Below are 16,218 nucleotides of genomic sequence, written 5' to 3'. Positions count from 1 at the left end.
GTTCTGATACTGCTGGCTTTGAACTGGTATAGAATAGTAGCTAGGAGCGCCTATCTCGTAGCGTGCATTGACCTTAGACTTACTTGGCTGGTGCTTGGCGGGCCTCTCATCACTGAGAGCCAAAGGCCAAGGTGAAGGTGAAGAAGAAGAATAAGGGTAAGAGAGCGAACTGACCTTGGGGACTCTTCTTTATAGTCCAAAGGGTTTCGCGCCCTTCTGGGCGGACCCTGGACTTGGTCCCAATTAATTGGACCATGTCCCAATTATTTGTATCGATTCTCTCCAATAATAGGGTCGTTCCCCGATCGCTGGGCCTAGGTAACCGTTGGCCTGCCTTTGTTTTAGTCTCCACTGGCGCCGGGGAGTCTGCCCTGGTACCGATTGTTTAAATGTTTCTTTTTGTCCCCGGAGATAGCTTATTACTATGCTAATGGCTTGTAGTTTCAGTTCTGTCTGGGCTCTGCAAGTTCCAATCCACAGGAAACCTTGTACCTGCTTCTTTTTCTAGTGCTGTCTATCTTTCCCTGCACTCTTTGCGAGTATCCATTTTGGAATCGGGATGTGGCCACCCCAGGTGGCTACACGGTGCAGGCTCAGTGGGCCAAATGGTTGCCTTCTGCACTGCAGGGATTCCATGTGCAGGGTGGCACGGTAGCACTGTTTCTTCACAGCGCCAGGAGCCCGGGTTCAATTCCCGGCTTGTGGCACTGTCGTGCAGTGTCTGCACGTTCTCCCCGTCTCTGTGTGGGTTTCCTCTCGGTGCTCCAGTTTCCACCCAAAAGTGAATTGGACATTCTGAATTCTCTCTGAATGTACCCAAACATGTGCCGGAATGCGGCGACTAGGAGATTTTCACAGTAACTTCATTGCAGATTTAATGTAAGCCTATGTGTGACATTAATAAAAAAATGTTCTCAGGGATGATGATAGAAATTGACTTTTCAAGTCAGCTATAACCATGAGAGTAAGGGAAGATGATAGAGGTAAAGGGGTTAAATGAGAACACATTAAGAATAATTAACTATAATCATATCAAGCAACTGGGAATCCACTAAGGATTAATCCAGATCATACACTTTAATTTCATATCTGCAAGTTGCAAGGTCAGTGACGTCAACTAGGTAAAAGGCACCATTGTATTATGCTATCCTAAGAACGGGTATATATAACAGCCAATCTAGGGTGATAATGTCTTAACGAAAACTGTGTTTTTCTAATTAATGTTAGATAGAGGTGTGGATAATTTGGAAAACTGGCAAGCGATGGTATGGGAACTTTGCACCAAATATTTAAATACATATCTCTTAAATTGCTGGACAGACATTTTGCCCAAATTGAGTAAATTATAAATTAGTTAAAATCAATCAGAAGTAAAAATTATTATAAAGATAATAATCTCCTTAAGAATCACTTACCGGGATGGAAAAACTCATCCAGGGATCACCCCATCTATATTTCTGAAACCTATTTCCTTTGCTGCTTGCTTTTGCTAATCACCATTTTTCTTTTGTTTAAATTACTTAGTTATTTTATCCTGTGTATTATGATTTGAAGAATTACTATGATCCGTAATTGAATGAAAACTCAACTACTGTATTCGCTAAAGACAATTATTCTGACGAGCTTGCTGCAGGGCTAGTTCTAAATTTTGTATTGAAAATAAGTTTACCAGTGGCACAGCTGACAAATAAAATACTTTTCCAAAAAGCACAGACTTGACCTCTGTTATTTGGGAACTGAGAAGGGATAATGGATATCCAGGGTTCCGAAAAGACAGAGATCCATCAGATGACCATTGTTTTTTTGAAATTCTGACCACACCTCATAGGAACTTAATAAACCATCTTTCTTGTAGATTTCATCCAAGAACTCCAATTGAGGGGCTGAACCTTCATAGCGATCCAACTAATGGGTATTTGTCTCAAAATGCTTTACTTCTGATTGTTCTCCTTAGAACCGTCATGAACGTCAAATGGTCAAAAGAAATAATTACACTTTGCATGCAGAAGGAGCGCACAGATCTCAGTCAGTGCAGTGTGCAATCAGCATGTACCTCACATCACTTGCCCTTGCTTTGTGTGTATCGCTCGTCATACCGGTAAGGTGAAAAATCTATGTGGATGGCAAACGTGTGGCAACCCTGTGCATGGGTCAACTAAAATGTCTTGTGGGCTGCACTCAGAACTCAAATGGGCCACATGTGGACCCCCCCGCTACAGGTTGCCCACAACTTGTCTTTAGACTATAGGAGCTAATAGTGGCTGCAACTGTCACTCCTTGGTCAAAATGGAGATTAAATGACTTTCTTTCAAGTGCACCTCCATAACCATCCAATTGAATTACTTGAATATGATTCATGGTTTAACGCACTGGTGCCAAGTTGTGGTCTGGCTTGTTGTTTGACCTATGATTGGTCAGAACCAAATGAGAAATTAGCCACATTTATTTTGCATTCAATTTTTAAAAAAAGATACTGTCATCGCGTCAAATTCACGCTGAATGTGAACACAAAAGTTTAAGGACATTGTCGTAATACCAACTACCAGCAACTTAAAACTGGTTTTTAATATTTAACACAAGCATCATTATGATGTCATTGTAGTAACTGTTTCTTTTCTCTAAACTTTGTTATAACTGTAACATTATATTATGCAGTCTCTCCTTCCTTCCCTATGTACGGTATGCATTGTTTGTACAGCATGCAAGAAGCAATACTTTTCACTGTATACTAATACATGTGACAATAATAAATCAAATCAAAACTGGTCTGGCATATCTGAACTGGAGTTTTAGTGGATTATTGGTGTAGCATTTTGTAATGTTAGTATGATTGTCCAGTGTGTGATATATTTTTAAATTTCACCCCAGAGGGCAATCTTGGCACTCACCAGACATGCTAAAGTAGAAATATTTATTTTAATAGTAACAGAAGTGATTAAATTTTGTCTTTATCAACACAAGACTATACAAGAAATCTAATTAAATAATAATACTTTGAAAGATTTACATTCTAAATTGCTTCCAGAAACTAAGGTTTACAGCATGGAAAAAAGCCACTTGGCTCATTGCTCTTACTGTACATGATTGTATTCTGCAGCCCTTCTAATTTGTTGGAAATGTAGTGCATTATTTCATATCCGTGTCTACTTTTCCCATATTTTGCAGATTGAGAACCTGCAGGAACAATTGAGGGATAAAGAGAAACAAATGACGAGTTTGAAAGAACGTGTAAAATCACTGCAGGCAGACACCAACAATACAGATACTGCCCTTACTACCTTGGAGGAGGCTCTAGCAGAGAAGGTGAGTTGTTGGTGGGTTTGGTTCAGATGAAAGTTTACAGTAACTAGAACAAGCCCTTAATATAATGCAACACCATGTTTGATATGTCATAAACATTTGGATAGCAACACCTACTATATTTCGACTGTAAATTGCAGTTAATTATTTCCAGAGCCAGCGTTAACAAGGTTGCCAAAAACAAGTGTCTGACATAGATTATTCAGATTGAGAGTTTCCATTTTAAAATATTTCTTCACAAGAAGCTGGAAAGTAAAGAGGGAGTTATGGAATAAGAGATGAAGAGTCATCCCACATTGTTGCTTGCAGGAGTATTCTTGGCAGAGCTTTAAGTTGAGAATCTGTAAAAGGACATTGCAAGAGCTATTGCAGGAATAAAGGAGAGGAGTGCGGTTATTTTCCAGTTTGTGCTCTTGCAAATGATATGTACTTTCTGTACCTATTAATCATACTACCTTTGCCATGCTTTTATAAATGGAAAATCCATTCATCAACCTGTCACAATATAATGTAAAAAACATACATTAACGTATAATAATGGAAAAACCGTATATCAATTATCCCACCATGGCTTGTTAATGAAATAATTGAACACAAATTTCGATTCAGTTTTTTCCTCTATAGCATGATTAAGTTTATTAATTGGTTTATCTTTGTGTATTATGACTTTTCTCCTTGGTTTTGGCAGTTTCTCATTTCCACTGCGCCACCGTGCCTTTTTTCAGCCTGAACCAATATCTGTGTTAGGTTTTAGAGTTCATTCTTTTTGTAGCAGTGGTAATTGAAGGGGATTAGAAGAAGGAAGAATTTAGTTAAAAGGGACCAGTTGTTCTTAAATACATGTTTCTCCACTATTGCTGAAACAGTTTATACAAATCCCTCAGCAAAACTGTGAATTACAACTTCACTATCCATCCCAATCAGATTCTAAACATCAATCTTTCATTTGGAGATCCTACCCGCATTCCCAAAATCTGTACTTCCACCTGCTTCGCCAATCAAATCACCAATCTTATTTTGGAAATGGTGCTTTTATGGAAATATAGAAAACAGGAGCAGGAGTTGACCATTCAGACCTTCAGAGGTTGTGAAGCCACACAGTATGATCATGGCTGATCCTCTATCAATACCATACTCTTGTACCCCATACCGCTTTAAGAGACTAGAAATCCATTTATTTCCTCCTTAAATCTATTCAGTGACCTGGCCTCCATAGTGTTCTGTGGTAGAGAATTCCATAGGTTCACCCTCTGGAGTCGAGATATTTTTTCTCATATCAGTCCTCAATGGTCAACCCCGTATCCTGAGGCCCTGACCCCTTGTTCTAGACCATTGCCCCACCCCCACGACACCTATCCTCACTAATCTTTTTTTTTGTTGCATACTTATAAAGGCTTTTCCACATATGCTTTTATGTTACTTGCAAGTTTACTCTCATACCCACTCCCAATCCTCAGTCTGGCTACTTTTTCTAGCAACTTGTATGACTTTTCTCTATGGATCTAATACGATCCTTAATTCTTTTGTATAGCATGGTTTGGGCCTTGTTTCTGGTTGTGTTTTTGCACCTGAAAGAATGTATAGCTGTTGCAAGGCTTATATTCATGTCTTAAATGTTAGCCATTGCCTAGTCACCACCATGCCCTTTAATGAAATTCCCCAATGTATCTAAGTCAACTTCCACCTCATTCCTTTGTAGTGTTGTTTAGATTTAAGAGCCTAGTTTTAGATCGGACTTCTTCACTTTCCATCCTAATGAAGAATTCTATCACATTATGGTCACTATGTCTTGATGGACCTCACACAGGTTATTAATTAATTACATCATACCAAATTTAAGATAGCATGTCCCCTGGTTGATTCCTCAGCATACAGGTCTAAAAAACCCATTTGTACACAATCCAGGAATTTATCTGCCATAGCATATTTGTCCGATCTGCCTACACTATGTAGATTAAAGTAGCACCCTGTTATTTGCATCTCGGTGCCCATTTGAGATTTTCAATTTTTCCACAAAATCTGCTTCACACGAGTAAAACGTTATAGGTATCATTACATAATTGGGAACCAATAAAATTGGATGATAAAAAACATGTTCCTTCCACTTATAGATGACCTGTTTGCACCCCAATATGGTACAGGCAATGTTATAGACCTCTGTCTCACCCTTAGTTACAAAACAAATGACAGAAGAAGAAAACATACCCCAAGAACCCCAGTGTTAAGGGGAATCGACTAACCCTAACAGTGCAATTTAAATTTTATCCAGTACCAGATCTGGACAGGCAGCCACCCGACAAGTTCAAGATAGCAAAACGGCAAGGCAAAAAGAGAAGACTGGGCACAACCAAATCTTAATACTCAACCTATTGTTGCCCATAGAAGTAGTAAAATAAGGGAACAAAAGCAAGAGTCCTAACTCCTATATCTCAGGAAAAAACAGATAACCAACAGCAGTAGGACAACAGGATATCATGGAGCTTAGAACCAAAAAGAGTTTTGACTGGTCCCGATTGTTAAACAGGGAGGGGGGATGCGGATGCGTCAGAGCGACTTCCAAACTGGGGAGTGCCCACCTGGCCTGGAGAAGAAGGTGCAGCCATATAAAAACTGATTATGGGAGACTTTCTCAAAAGTAGCGAGGACAACTAATCTTACCACTCACACCCTCCAACCCTGCCCCACTGCTCATTCTCTCTCTTCCTTCCCCCTCCAGAAACTGCACAAATGCAGCAGTCAAAATTCAACTCAACATGATAAAATCTTATTAAATCCGAATAACCAACAGTGCAGGACATTACACCCTATATATTTACTACCCTGCAAACAGATAAATTGACAACATTAACGTGATTATCAGGGAGTAAAGCCCAAGATAACAGCTCAGGCACGAGGCAATCATCAGGATAAAGACCACTCCATTGCTGCACAAAGAAAGTAGACATCTAGGATAAAGCAGCCTCAGAAACAGAGAGAACTCCAGGGTTTCCTAAGGATAATATAATATAATCTTTATTGTCACAAGTAGGCTGACATTATTAACACTGCAATGAAGTGACTGTGAAAAGCCCCTAGTCGCCACATTCCGGCACCTGTTCAGGTATACTGAGGGAGAATTCAGAATGTCCAAAGTACCTAATAGCACGTCTTTCAGGACTTGTGGGAGGAAACTGGAGTACCCGGAGGAAACCCACGCAGAAACGGGAAGAACGTGCAGACGCCGAACAGACAGTGACCCAAGCAGGAATCGAACCTGGGACCCTGGTGCTGTGAAGCCATAGTGTGGTACCGTGCTGCCCTAGCAGGATTCCAACTGTTGGAACACGAACCTCATTACTCCCAACAAGCCCCAGGTCTCTGAGACCAGATTAAATGTGCTCCATCAAATTTGAGCGGCCCAACCTCCAGATCAAGATTCCTGAAACATGGCAACCAATTCTAAAACTGGGTCGGGAATCTCTCCACCACCTCGTCGGAGAAACCAGGCTCTCCACTGGTTCCCCTTTGTCTTCATCAAAACTTCCCAGGATGGACAACAGGAACTAACCGTGCAGGGGCAGGCTTCCACCAGAGACAGTGTGCACTTTGCTACAAGAACCTACTCATGCGTTGCCACTGCCTCCATAAAGAAGTTTTGCAATTTGAGATTGTGCTTCAACATCTTGCACCACAGAGCAAAAACCATCAGATGGATCACCTTCAACACAAGCAGCCATCATTCATCAGTGTGCACCACATCATCAGGGTGGGAAACCGCTCAAAGGCAGCTGCGACAAAGACAAGACCTCATCTGAAATCACTCTGCTGCCACAAGTCATAACTTTTCCTGGTTTGCTTAGTTGGGCAAGCACAGCAAGTTTGTGCCTTTACATGGATTTAATGCTGAGGTTATCAAAGAGTTATCAATGAGGCTCTGGTGTAACCTAACTTGTGGAATAGCAGGACATATTGGACAGAAACCTGTAGATTCTGCCTTGAGTAAAGCATGTTCTGACTCCAAATGTTGCTGTACAATTCATTCTAATAATGGCGAGCATGGTTAGCCTATTAATTTCAATACAAAATTTGTGTCAAAATTGAAACCTAACTCTAACATTAAGTTTTTTGTGAGGTTCAAATGTTAAACTTAATAGCGGAGAATAAATCTCCTGCACATGTGTGTAAAGAAATTGTAAACAGATCCTTTATAAAGGCAGCTGAGGTTTTGAGCATTTAACAGGAAAACATTCCCCAATGTTTTTAACGTCTCCAACTCTGTGGATACTCTATATTTTCTTGAGGCTAGAATGCAAGAGAAAATCTGTAAATGTATTCAGTTAAGGATTGACCAGAACTTTCTTTCCACAAATCTTTCTGAAGATTGCTTTATTGATATTCTTCCAAGTTAGATGAATTTTGGGATCTTGCCAGATAAAAAGTAGGAAGATTCTCCTTGCCCATTTGGATCTTGAACAAATGTTGTGTTTTAACATTTAAATATCATTTGCAAGATTATGAAATGGCTTCAGACGTGTCTTAATTTGGTTTCAATGTAGAGCTGCATTTGGCGATATTGTATAAAATGTGCACTGAATTTCTGGTGCCTGCAGAGATGAACATTGACTGTCACATTAAATATATAGAATTGAGTGTTCTGCTTTCTCCCTCTGTCTCAGCATGGTCAATTACTGGCAGTCCAGCAGGAAGAAAGAGTTTGAAGGGGAGCTCCCCTTTCAAGTGGGACTGCAGGCAGGAATATCATGTGGCAGAGAGGAAAATGCTGTGAGCAAGAAGTTGGTAATGGCTACAGGTTTAAAGGCCCCCTGCTCTCCAAATGTCAGTGTTTTTATTGAAGGCTCAAATCAGTTTTAAAGTTGCAGACACTGCCACCTTCAGCAGCAGAATCTGCTGCTACATTCAACCACGGTCCTTCTGGCATGTCTTTTCTTTTGCTCCTAACTGCCAAAAAGCAATCTGACCATTTCATTGCCGAAGCCCAGAAAATGCAGTGCGCAATGAAAAATTTCAGTTGACTGAACAGCAGTGTTATAACCAGGCTGGGAAGAATACGCTGCTTTTTTTTACAAATTCCGAGTACTCAATTTTTCTTTCCAATTAAGGGGCAATTTAACATGGCCAGTCCATCTACCCTGCACATCTTTGGGTTGTGACGATGAGACCCACGCAGACATGGGGAGAATGTGTAAACTCCACACAGGCAGTGACCCAGGGCCAGAATTGAACCTGGGTCCTTGGCACCACGAGGAAGCAGTGCTAGTACCAGCCTGCCCGGACAGGCGCCGGAATGTGGCGACTAGGGGCTTTTCACAGTAACTTCATTGAAGCCTACTCGTGACAATAAGTGATTTTCATTTCATTTCATTCATACAAGTGCTCATGCAGGCAAAGGACAAACAAATAGAGCCTCTGCACAGATAAGCCATTGAAGAAAAAAACGTCATAAAAAAGGATATATTTTGCAGGGTCGATCTGGTACTCCCTCATGTGAAGACAGGTCGCTAGCCCCAGTAGGTGTCTGGAGGTTCTCACGACCGTAACTTTGGCATGGAGGAAAATAGAGCCGGATCAATCCACCTTATCTTAGCCTATCGGGTTTCCAAATACAAACATGTTTCATTGCGATGAGGTTCCTCGCAGGATATTGGCAGTGACACCATATTTCAGGCAAGGCTTTTCCTCTTCACAGTACATTTCCCAACTGAGTTTATAAAACAAATTCAGAATTTGAAGTGCAACTCCTGTCAGGTCATTTCTAGTAAATTACTCAGACCTTTGCCTTTGACATAATTTTTTTCCATTAAATGAAGTAATTGCAGTTCAAGTAAGCAAGTAGCTCTCCCGCTCAAGGTCCATGCTGGTCAGTTAGCTGAAGTCATGTGATTTCTTCGGAAAGGCATGCTTGTTGACAGTCCAAGGTGAACTTATTACTTTTTTTATTATAGTATAATAATAATCTTTTATTGTCACAAGTATGAAGTTACTGTGAAAGGCCCCGAAATAAAAATTGAGGTTAGCTTTCAAGTGTCCAAATAATGCAATGTCCATCTAAATTTTTAAAATATGTAGTTCTTGCATATATGATTCCAATAATAGTTTGTTAATTCTTTTCAAAATGATGGTCAAGCTGCTGATTTCCGTGCCTGCTTGCCTTCCATATATTTGGAGACTAATGGGATGTTGTATTGCCACCCCAATGTCATCATGCCCTATTTTACTTTTGCTAAGGTGGCTGGCCTGTCTAATTTTGTGACGGTTAATTTGGGCTTAAAGAGCTACGTTAGGACAATAAGGTTGCCCAAACCTGACTTGTATTCCCTTGAGTTTTGACGGCAGACAGGTGATCGAATCAAGTTCTTTAAAATGATTGAAGGCTTCAATAGCAAAGACACAAAGCAACCACTTCTTCTGGTAGGTGAAACCAGAATAAGGCGGGTATGATCTCAAAATTAGAACTAAGCCATTTAGGAGTGAAAACAGGCAGCAGTGATCCACACAAAGGATCATGGAAATTTGCAACTCTATTCCCCAAAAGGGATTGGGCGGGATTCTCCGTTTCAGAAACTATGAGTAATTCAATAACCGTTAATGGGCTAGCACTGGCGCCACATGGAACATGAGGAATTCCTATGAGAAACAGTGTTGGATTCGCAAGGGTTGGCATTGACTCTGGAGAGGCTGATGAGCTGCAGCCGCTCCCCACACATCCCAGCTAACAAGTTGGCAGCACGGAGAGCGGCACCCAGCTCGCGGATGCAGAGCTGCACTGGGAGTGCTGCTTTGGCTGAGTGAAAGTACATTTTGGTCTGCACTGCGAGTGCTGCTTTGGCTGAGTGAGAGTGTATTTTGGAGTTGGGTGAAAACAGGGAGTTCGGGTGGTGAGTTATAAAGGGGTAAGTAGTAATTAAACTTGCTTTCAGGGTAGTAAAATTAGGGGCGCGATTCTCCGCTCCGACGCCGGGTGGGAGAATCGCAGGAGGGCCGCTCTGGCACTCCCACCCCCCCAAAAATGGCGTGTCGCGTTTTGGGACACGCCGCTCGGAGAATCACGGGCCGCCGTTTTTCACAGTGGCCCGCGATTCTCCGACCCGGATGGGCCGAGTGGCCTGCCATTCCCGACCGGTTCACGCCGGCGGCAACCACACCTGGTCGCTGGGTAAGTATGCCCCGAGCCTGGGCACTCTGTGCAGCTGGTGGTTGAGGCCCAGGACATGACTGTCTTGTCACAGGCAGCCATGTACCAGGGCCACCATTTCAACGACGCTCCAGAGCGTTGCCCAGCCACAGCCGATTATGGCTGAGAGCATCAGCGGCATTGCCTGGCGCTGGCTGACCTAAGCCTGGCACTGAGGGAGGTGACACAGTCACTGGGTGATGCGAGACAGTCCCTTCGACGGTAGGGTGGGGGTTGGGGTGCGGAGTGGAGGCTGTGGTGTGGGTCGTGGGGGCACCCATACGGCCGTTGTCACCCTGCGCAACCATGGGCCACGATGGGCGGCCTGTGGGGTGCGCAGCAAGATGGCTGCCTTGCATCGGGGCGGGGGGTGTCAACCTGCCCCCGCAGCCCATTGTCTCTCTTCTCCTCCCCCCCCCCCCCCCCCCCCCCCCCCCCCAATTCCAACAACGATTTTGGCCTTCCAGTCGATTCTCCGCCCAATCGTCTTTCCCGATTTTGGTGTCGGCCGACGGAGGATCCTGCCCATTTTGTCATGATTGGGAGATATTAGGAATTTCAGTCCAGGAATGGGGTTCATGTGAAGCAGGTGATTTAGGGGGTTGAAACCAAATGAGGAAAAAAAAACAAATGCTCGGAGCAATGTCAAAGGGTTACGCCCACATCTGGTTCTATTCAAACTTAAGTTTAAGGATGAGATCCTTGATACTTGAGATCCATTGGTCTTTTGGAACATTCCTGCATGATCAGCCATTATCCTGTTAACGGAGTCCGATAACCTAATGGTCTGTAAATGGAAGTAACTTGTACATGAATGGCATAGCTCTAGCCTTTTGTGTAAATGGGAGAGGGCTGTCAGCCAATATAACGAGAATAGATTCAGGTTTGTGTGGTGGTATGGATATGAGCACTGCCATTGGTGCAGAGCACTGGATTCCTATTGGCTCTGGCTGGTCATGTGCCTCTCGTCCGATTGGTTGGGACTAGTCATGTGACTGCTCTCCAATTGGTCGAGAGGCAAGTACGCCCCGCCTCCCAGGCGGGGTATAAGTACCCAGAGTTCCCGGCGGTTGGCCATTCTCTGTAGTCGACCACCGGGCTAACAACTAGCTGATTAAAGCCACAGTTCGGATCCTAAATGTGTCTTGAGTCGAATTGATGGTACATCAGTTTGACCACCTCAGGGGAAAATCTTTGTTTGAGGAGCTGGGCGGAGCTTAGAGAGGGAGAGAATCAATTTGGAACAGATAAGAAGGATGAGTAGGCATGAGACAGGCAGGGCCGGCTCAAGGCACCGGCAACTCGGGCAGTCGCCCGGGGCGCCATGTGCTAGGGGGCGCCAGACTCGGGTCCCGCGCATGCGCAGTTGGGCCGGCGCCAACCAGCGCATGCGCGGTGGCCGCCCTCCCCCAGGGCGCCGCCCTCCACCAGGGCGCCCCCCCCCCCCGGTCCGCCCCCCGGCTCGGTCCGCCCCCCTCCGCCCCACCCCCCTCAGACCCCCGCCCCCCCCCTCGGGTCCCCGCCCCCCCTCGGGTCCGCCCCCCCCCCCCCCCCGGGCCCGCCCCCCCCCCCTCGGGTCCGCCCCCCCCCCCTCGGGTCCGCCCCCCCTCGGGTCCGCCCCCCCCCTCGGCTTCCCGCCTCGGCCCCCACCCCCCTCGGCCCCGCCCCCCTCGGCCCCAGGGCGCCGGAAGTTCAGCTTGCCCGGGGCGCCAGCAACCCTAGGGCCGGTGCTGGAGACAGGTCATGAAATCTGCACGAAAAGGAGGCTATAGAGATCACCCTGAGAGGTCATGAAGTAAGCTGTTCCAAATTACAGACTTTCGAAAACGGGTTCTAAAGGAAATTGATTTACAGCAGAGAATAGCTCATAAATCCAGAATCATCTTTGCCTGTCTATGTAAGTAGAAAGAAAGCCATGTGTTATGAATGATGTTTGAACAAATGGTTGTGTTAATGTAATCTGTTAGTGTTAGAACTGTGAAGTAAAAGTTTAAATATTGTTTCTTTTGTTTCAACAAAGTTCTGTTTATAAAATAACCACGCTCTATTTCTTGTATTATCACTCTTGGAACGAATCGATCTTTTCTGCACCGTCTTAAACGTTACGTGTCTGGTTCAGTATCTTAGCCATGTTTGAGGGCTGACCAGGCATCCGTAACAATTGGATGCTGGATGAATTGTAATTTCAAGATGCAGGTCAAGATTTTTGTTAGATACATGATGAAGGAATATAAAGAAAAAAACACTGTAAATGAAGTTGATTTGCAGATCGGCTATGATCTGTTTGAATGCCTGTCCTCTGTTCCTAAGTTCCTGATCGCAATTTTTGATTACAGTCTGAGGTTTTGTGGACACACAAAATTATATCACCTGTGGACAGTGAGATATTAACATTATGTCTCATTGATCACTGTGAGTAGACCCAATTTATTTTTTTCTCTCACTAATCCTTGATTAATTACATTAACTTGTTGCAGGAGAGAATAATTGAGCGGCTTAAGGACCAGAGAGAAAGAAATGAAAGAGAAAAGCTAGAAGAAATTGATGCTTTAAAGAAAGAGTTAAAAGAAGTTAAGGAACGTGTTTGTGGTCTCCAAGGAGATGTCTCAGAAAAGGAGGTGAGTAATAAATGGTGTTGTTGTGATGTGTAGAGTAAGGAAGTTTATCAAACATCAATGGTTCTTGTTTAAGTGTGTTCCATAGAAAATAATTGATACAATGGAATGACCTTATTAACGAATTTTGCTAACTCATAAGGGTTATACCAACAAAACTGGAATCCTATGTTAACAGTTTTCTCAAATTCAAGGCGAATCACGACAATTAATACAGATGTCCGTTATTTCTAATATCTATAATCACAATGTTCTGTTAGAATGTTTGTCATTGACTGGAGAATTATTGGGAAATGCTAGGGTCAATGGGGTGACCATTGATATGGGTAGTAAAATGATTTGAAGTGCATTTTTCGAGTAGATATGAATCAGAAAATTCGGAGCAGAAATGGCAAGGAGAGTGGAGTTAAAAATTGAGGAATTTAATGAAAATCTGAAACAGGATGGAAATGCCCCTGTGTAAGCTATTGTCAGGAAACTGAGGTAGTTTTGAGTAATCTATATTTGATTTTGTGGGCATTAAAAGTAAGCTTTAAGTAAGTTTAATTTTGTGTTTTTATGTAAGATAGGGTAAAAACGGAGTTAGCTTCTTGTTAAACAAAGTTGCTTGCATGCTTTTCAATCAGCTTTGCCTGCATTATAAGAGAGTTTGCAATGTAAAAGCAATTATAGAGGTGAAGAAATTAAGCTGTTGCTTAGGAACCAGGGGTCCACACTTGTGGTTCACCTGTAACCAGGTATCTGAGAAGAATGCAACACTCACAACAGAAACTGCCAGCAGAGGCAGGGCAATGGAGTAAGGTGCAGAAAACAATCCCAGAACTTTGGAACAGATAGTTCTAAAGCCAGGGAATGAAAGAGAAGTCCCAGGAAGATTGAAGTCGAAGGGACAATGAACAAGGGAATCTGAACAAGGTACTGTTCGCTATAGTTAAGAAAGGGACAGAGAGAGGCTCTTAGTTAAAGGCAGAACTAAAAGATGCAGATCTGCAGAAGTCATCTAGCACAAAACCAGATATCTGAAGGAATCGTAACATTGGTGACCCCTTAATACAGCCTGTGAAACAGTGGCATTCTTTTGGCATGGCTGTGTACCTGAGAGATTGTGTTTCACTGTCCGTGGCAACCCAAGGCAGAGGAATATTTTTTTTTTAAAAATAATTTTTATTGAGAAATTTTGATTTTATACAACAATAACGCACCTTAGTAAAATACCGAAAATAACAATAATATTAACAATCATATACATTCGCCCCATCCCCATGAACAACCCAGCATTTTAACAACAACGCAAATTAACACACTATAAAGTTACAGAATAAACACTACAATAATGCACCCCCCCCCCCCCCCCCCCCCCCCCCCCCCCCCCCCCCCCCCGGGTTGCTGCTGCTATTGACCCAGTTACCTATCTCTGAGCCAGGAAGTCCAGAAAAGGTTGCCATCGTTTATAGAACCCTTGTATTGATCCTCTCAGGGCAAATTTGACCTTTTCCAATTTTATAAATCCCGCCATGTCACTGATCCAGGTCTCCACGCTTGGGGGCCTTGCATCCTTCCATTGTAACAGAATCCTTCGACGGGCTACTAGGGACGCAAAGGCCAGGACACCGGCCTCTTTCGCCTCCTGCACTTCCGGCTCCACCCCAACCCCAAAAATCGCGAGTCCCCACCCTGGTAAGGCAGAGGAATATTGAAAGTAGATATTGAAATCCTGGAAGTGGATCCTTGGTGAAGACATCCGAGAGAAAGCATTGTGTGGGGAGACAATTCCAAGCATGTTTCTTCGAGAGTGGAGTTTGGAAACACTCATGGAATTACGAGTTCAGTGAGACCAGGTGGCTCACTGTGGAAAATCACTTTGGGGAAATTTGATGAGAAATCCACAGGAGTTATATTGGGTGGCATCTTCCACTTGGTTTCAGAGTTGGTTTGGCTGACCACATTCTGCCTATTGGTTTAAATGGACTGTGTGCTTGCAGAGATCACAATATAATATATTTTGTGACTTGTCTAATCCTTATAAATCTGGATATACATGTAACGGTGTTGTGGTAGTGAGAGAGCAATATATTACATTTAATATTTTCATTTTTAATAAATGTTTTATTCTTTTGTTAAAAGTTAATTGGCAGCCTAATTGGATGACTCTGTTCATCCACACTTGTTAATTTAAAAAAGTTGCGGTCTGTTGAGCCAGGATTCCATTCTGAGACCTGACTGTCCAGTAGATACATAGAACATAGAACAGTACAGCACAGAACAGGCCCTTCGGCCCTCGATGTTGTGCCGAGCAATGATCACCCTACTTAAACCCACGTAACCCGTAACCCAACAATCCCCCCATTAACCTTACACTACGGGCAATTTATCACGGCCAATCCACCTAACCCGCACATCTTTGGACTGTGGGAGGAAACCGGAGCACCCGGAGGAAACCCACGCACACACGGGGAGGATGTGCAGACTCCACACAGACAGTGACCCAGCCGGGAATCGAACCTGGGACCCTGGAGCTGTGAAGCATTGATGCTAACCACCATGCTACCGTGAGGCCCCTTTTTTAAATTGCTCATCCCTAATTTCCTTTGTATGGGATTGTAACGCTATTATTTTAACAAGATATTGAATGACAGTATTAATAAATTTAATGTTATAGGCTATGCTACTGGACATTAAAGACTATGCCTCATCTTTGGCTTCATCTGGACTGAAGAAGGATTCCAAGCTGAAATCATTGGAGATAGCACTTGAACAGAAAAAGGAGGAATGCACAAAACTAGAAGTACAGCTAAGGAAGGTAAATTCATGTCCTAACTCTTCATCCTGTGTCACTGCGGTTTCAGAGTAACTTTTCACTTTTAGAAATGAACACATTTTAAGTGATTAATGCTGGCCGAAATATCGAGCTTCCAATTTTTTTAAGCCTAAATGTGCTTGTATCCTGATTTGTTTGTATCATCCGTTGAATTCTGTTCAATCTTAAAAGACCAAGTCGATATTCATAGAGATGCTCAACATCCCATAACATCTACCATCCCGACCAGTACTGACTCATCCTACCTGTATGGGCTACCTCTCCTCGCTGTACTGGCTATCATACTGACTGCCTCACCGACCCTAACCCCTTGA

General features: G+C 43.3%; 1 protein-coding gene across 9 annotated transcripts in view; it reads left to right on the top strand.

The window, feature by feature from the left end:
• The window catches only part of erc1b (ELKS/RAB6-interacting/CAST family member 1b), a 1,169,759-nt gene that overhangs the window by 186,818 nt on the left and 966,723 nt on the right, over positions 1–16,218 (top strand). For all 9 annotated transcript variants that reach the window (XM_038780204.1, XM_038780201.1, XM_038780203.1 and 6 more), the window contains exons 8-10: positions 3,166–3,303; positions 12,949–13,089; positions 15,746–15,886. In XM_038780204.1, the coding sequence (XP_038636132.1) occupies positions 3,166–3,303; positions 12,949–13,089; positions 15,746–15,886 (420 nt within the window). The remainder of the gene's footprint in view (positions 1–3,165; positions 3,304–12,948; positions 13,090–15,745; positions 15,887–16,218) is intronic.

Source organism: Scyliorhinus canicula, chromosome 20 (assembly GCF_902713615.1).
Source record: "Scyliorhinus canicula chromosome 20, sScyCan1.1, whole genome shotgun sequence".
Taxonomy (NCBI): domain Eukaryota; kingdom Metazoa; phylum Chordata; class Chondrichthyes; order Carcharhiniformes; family Scyliorhinidae; genus Scyliorhinus; species Scyliorhinus canicula.
The sequence above is the reverse complement of the archived record's forward strand: the minus strand, read 5'-3'. Positions and strand labels throughout refer to the sequence as shown.